Source organism: Marmota marmota, unplaced genomic scaffold (genome assembly GCF_001458135.2).
Source record: "Marmota marmota marmota unplaced genomic scaffold, marMar, whole genome shotgun sequence".
In the NCBI taxonomy this organism is placed as follows: Eukaryota; Metazoa; Chordata; class Mammalia; order Rodentia; family Sciuridae; genus Marmota; species Marmota marmota.
In genome coordinates, this window is record NW_026000082.1 from 35824492 (window position 1) to 35828472 (window position 3981).

At 56.2% G+C, this 3981-nt stretch overlaps 1 protein-coding gene across 1 annotated transcript in view; it reads right to left on the reverse strand.

Annotated features, from left to right (window-relative positions):
• Positions 1–1035: 1035 nt before the first annotated feature.
• The window catches only part of Man1c1 (mannosidase alpha class 1C member 1), a 112442-nt gene continuing 109496 nt past the window's right edge, over positions 1036–3981 (reverse strand). The window contains exons 11-12 of the mRNA XM_048782707.1: positions 3942–3981; positions 1036–2989 (exon numbers count right to left, since the gene is read on the reverse strand). The exon at positions 3942–3981 is cut by the window's right edge and continues 14 nt beyond it. Of these exons, the coding sequence (XP_048638664.1) occupies positions 2863–2989; positions 3942–3981 (167 nt within the window). The 3' untranslated portion in view covers positions 1036–2862. The remainder of the gene's footprint in view (positions 2990–3941) is intronic.

A 3981-nucleotide genomic window follows, 5' to 3' on the forward strand; every position in this document is an offset into this window, starting at 1 on the left:
GCCTCAAGCCCACGGATGAAGAAAACAGGTGCTAAAGGAAGTTCCAGCTTCAGCAAGGGCCAAGGAGAGGCTTAGAACTGGCCGCCTGCTGGCCCCGCAGGGGGTGTTGCTGCTGGGGAAGTCTGGTTCAGGCTGGGCTGGAGGAGCCCCCAGTTCCAGGGAGGCTGACTCACCCCCACGCCCCCCCTTCCCATTCCACCCTGGTCTTCCTTATTTTCATCCCTGGAACCGAGATAAACTGCCAAAAGGCGATGTCTCCCCCAGCAAGAGCCCTCCTGGAGGATGGAGTTTAAAATATTCATTGTTACAAGTTGCTCTCAGCAATAAAGCAGAGAACAGGATTCTGGGGAGTGTGGAGGGGACAGTGACATGGGCCCAGCAGGGAGCCTGGGGCTGGGGCACTGCAAAGTGGCTTGGAGAGGAGAGACACTGTGGGAGAGGACACTCTGGAAACAATCGGACAAGGGTAGCCAGAGCGAAGGTCGGCGGCTCGTTCTTCAAAGCTCCCTTTACCCTGGAAAATCAAAGCAGCCTGCATCAGGCCCCTGTTCCCGCCTCTCCGGCCCGCGGGGCCCTTATTTTGGTAACAAATCTGATTTCCCTCCAGGGAACAGTCCGTTGCCCATTGCACGGGATCTCGGTGGATCTGTTAATCAAGATGCTGGCCCTACCCTTGGCTCGGGGCAGGCTCATGACCCAGGTGGGGCCGACTGGACAGGAGACACGGGAGGACCTGGAGACTTTGGATTCATCCATCCTGATGGTGTCTGGGGAGGCCGCTCCCTCATTCTTTCAGGATTCCTGGCAACTAAAACCTTTCTGGTCTTTCTTGAGGTCTGGCTCTTCTCTTTCCTGAGATTCCAAGAGTCACCCCACAGCATTTCAATACATATTTTTTTTTAAGTTAGAGAGAATTGGTTTCTATTATTTGTAACTAAGACCCCAAACTAACACAAACCCAAAAGCTCAGCAACAGGGCTTAGACCAACGAAGTATGATACAGCACACAAGGGAATACTACGCAACCAGGCAGAGTGATGACATAAATGTATATTTGTTGACACGGAAAGAGGTTCACATTGTATAGTTAAGTGCAAAAGCAGATTATAAGAAAACAGTATGCATAGGATGATACCATGTTTGCAAAATATATATTCTATATATTCGTAGAAAAAGATCTAGAGGAAAATATAACAGTATTCATTCTGGAGAGTAGGATGGCGAGTTATTTTTGCTTCCTGCTTATCTTTATATCCTGACCTTTCTACAGTGTTTGTGCAGTGGGTTTCCTTGTTTTGCTTTTCAGTACCTGCAGTGGGCCTAGCGAGACTGCAGCGACTTATTTCCCCGAGGCCCCCGGGGTTCCTGCTGTGGGGACTGTGCCCCCACAGCTCTGCTCAAGAGGATTCTGGGGGCTGAGTCCCCAGAACAAAGGAAAAGAGCAGAGCCACAGGGAGGGGCTCAGCATCATGCTGTGGCTCGAGCCGTGGGACAGGTTGTGAGCGAGACTCGCTTCAGTGTGGGGACGAGCTCCTTGCCCTGCCCATGGTCTCAGGGCCTCCTGGGGGCAGTGGCGGGTACCGGGAGGGCGGGAAGGGGGTCTGGGCTTGCGGGGTGCTGCATACTCTTATGGCTGCACCTACTCATCTTGAGGTCTTGTTTGAAAGTCATCTGTCCTAGGGGACCCCTAGGCCCCTAAGAGTGGTCCTGGCCACGGCTGGCTCAGCCCACCCCGTCTCCTGTGCCTACCCCTGCAGGCCCCTCACCCAGCTCAAGGTTGCCTTTATGATCCGCCTCCTTGACTTCAGGCTTATGACTGTCTTGCACTTGGCCGTGTCCCTGTCCTCGAGGCCAGCACTGCAGACACTCACCAAGCATCTGCCGAATGACAGTCCATGAACAGAGGCCCAGGGTGGCCAGGAAACTACCTCTGCCCTTTAGTGGCTGTGTGACCTCAGGCAAGTTGCTGCTCCTCTCTGGGCTTCCTCCAACCCTCAACCTGAGTCTAAATCCCCAACTTTAACTAAAGGATCGCCCTCACGCTTCCTGAATGTATTCAGACCCATTTAAGGGAAAGTAATACAAGTCGAAATCGTTCACTAAATTAGACCTTAGATCCACCGCTGGTTGGTTCTTCTTTCTGATGAGGACGTGGTGGCACTTTCCCCAGCGTCACTGGTGTGCAATGAGCCCAATCTTATTTCTTATTCAATAAACTCCTTTATTCTAGTTCACAGGTTTCCATGACAATAATGGAAGTAGCACTAGTGATCTGTAACACTTAGGCCCAAATCAAAGGGAGCCCCTCCTCAAAACCCTAAGGTGAATGACCCATGATTGACCAGGTGAGCGCTGGGCAGCAGGCGGTGGAATGAGAGGAGGGTCAGGACCGCGTGGGGCTGCCCACCACGTCCCTGATCGGGAGGGCTCCGTGGAGCAAGCACGGGATTTTTGAAAACGATATTCATCATCGTAAGAGGCTCGAGTGTCAAGGAAAAGCAAATTAAGCAAAAACAAAACAAAACAAAACAAAAAACCAAACAAACAAGAAAACCCCAAACTCAAGGAAGCGAACGGACACTCGGGGTCAGAGTGCCGACGGCGATGGCCCCGATGGCGAGGGGGTGGGTTTCGTAGAAATTCTCCGTAGAAAGGAATGTCTGGCCTCGGTCACATTGGTGTGACCGCGGCCCTCGTGACATCGCTGAGACTCCAGGTCCTGTGTCCTCACAGAGGAAAAATAGTGGCCAGTCGTCTGTCCAGGGTCTGCCTGGGGCTGGGCCTGCGTTCCCGTCCCTGGGGGAGCAGTCCCGGGTCCCCGAGAGGCCAGGCATCGCTGAACGCCCAGAGCGGCGGGGACGGTCAATATGGGTGCCGGGTGCTGCCAGAGCTGTCCGAGTGGTTCACGGGCAGTGGGTGGGCCTCCGTGTTGAACACCCAGTCTTCCAGGGAGAGCGTGTCGTCCTCAGAGAACAGGAGATAGAGGTATCTGCGCCCAGGGCAGGGAGCGAGAAGAGCCGGTCAGGCTGGGGACGGGCTTGGGGCCGAGGGCAGGAAGGTCCAGGCCTAGGACCGCTCACAGGAAGGACACTGGACGCCGAGGAAAGCCCCCAGTTTGGGATCCAAGGGACCTGGTTTAAACCTGGCTTGGTCCCCAGTCAGCTTGGCCTGCCTGGCCCTGTGTGCCAGCCCCGTCAGGACCCTTGAGGCTGGCACACAGCTTGACCCGGGGCGGGAGTGTGCTGCTGTCTGGACCCTTCTTTTCTCTTTTTGGCAGTGGGGATTGAACCCAGGGTTGCTTTACCACTGAGCCACACCCTTTTTGTTTAACTTAGGGTTTTGCTAAGTTGCTGAGGCTGGCCTCAAACTTGTGATCCTCCTGCCTCAGCCTCCTGAGTTGCTGGGGTGACAGGTGGGGGTGCCACTTGGCCCACCTGTACCTGTCCAAACTCTTGCCTGGGCCCCTCCACACTCAGGGCACACCAGGGCACCACAGGGGACACAGCCGGGACTCTAGGACTCTAGCTGCAGGGCAGGGGTTGCGACTGGCAGGAGCTGACCAGGGCGGTTTAAGGCTCAGGGTCTGCTGTGGCCGACTCCCAGCCAAGGAGCAAGGGCGGGGGGAGGGGCTCTGGCAGGGAGGCTGCAGGCCTGGAGGGAAGGCGCGTGAGCACTGTCCCATCTGGGGACATGGAGCACGTCACCATGGTCCTGTTTGACACGGAGGACGGAGTCTCAGAGAACTTGGGACAGGGAGTGGTGGAGAGCTGAAGTGGCCTTGAGTGTCCAGGGTGGATTCTGGGACTGGACTTGGGCTCGGTCTCACTGAGGGGAGGGACTGCCGGGCCCAAGCGCCCCCTGGCCCGGCTCTGGGGCCGTCCCCCCGCCCCGTGGACCCCCGGTGACACGGAGCCTGGCTGCCCGCCCGGGTGCCCACTCACTTGAGCGTCTCGGCCAGGAAGAAGCTCTGCTGCTTGTTGT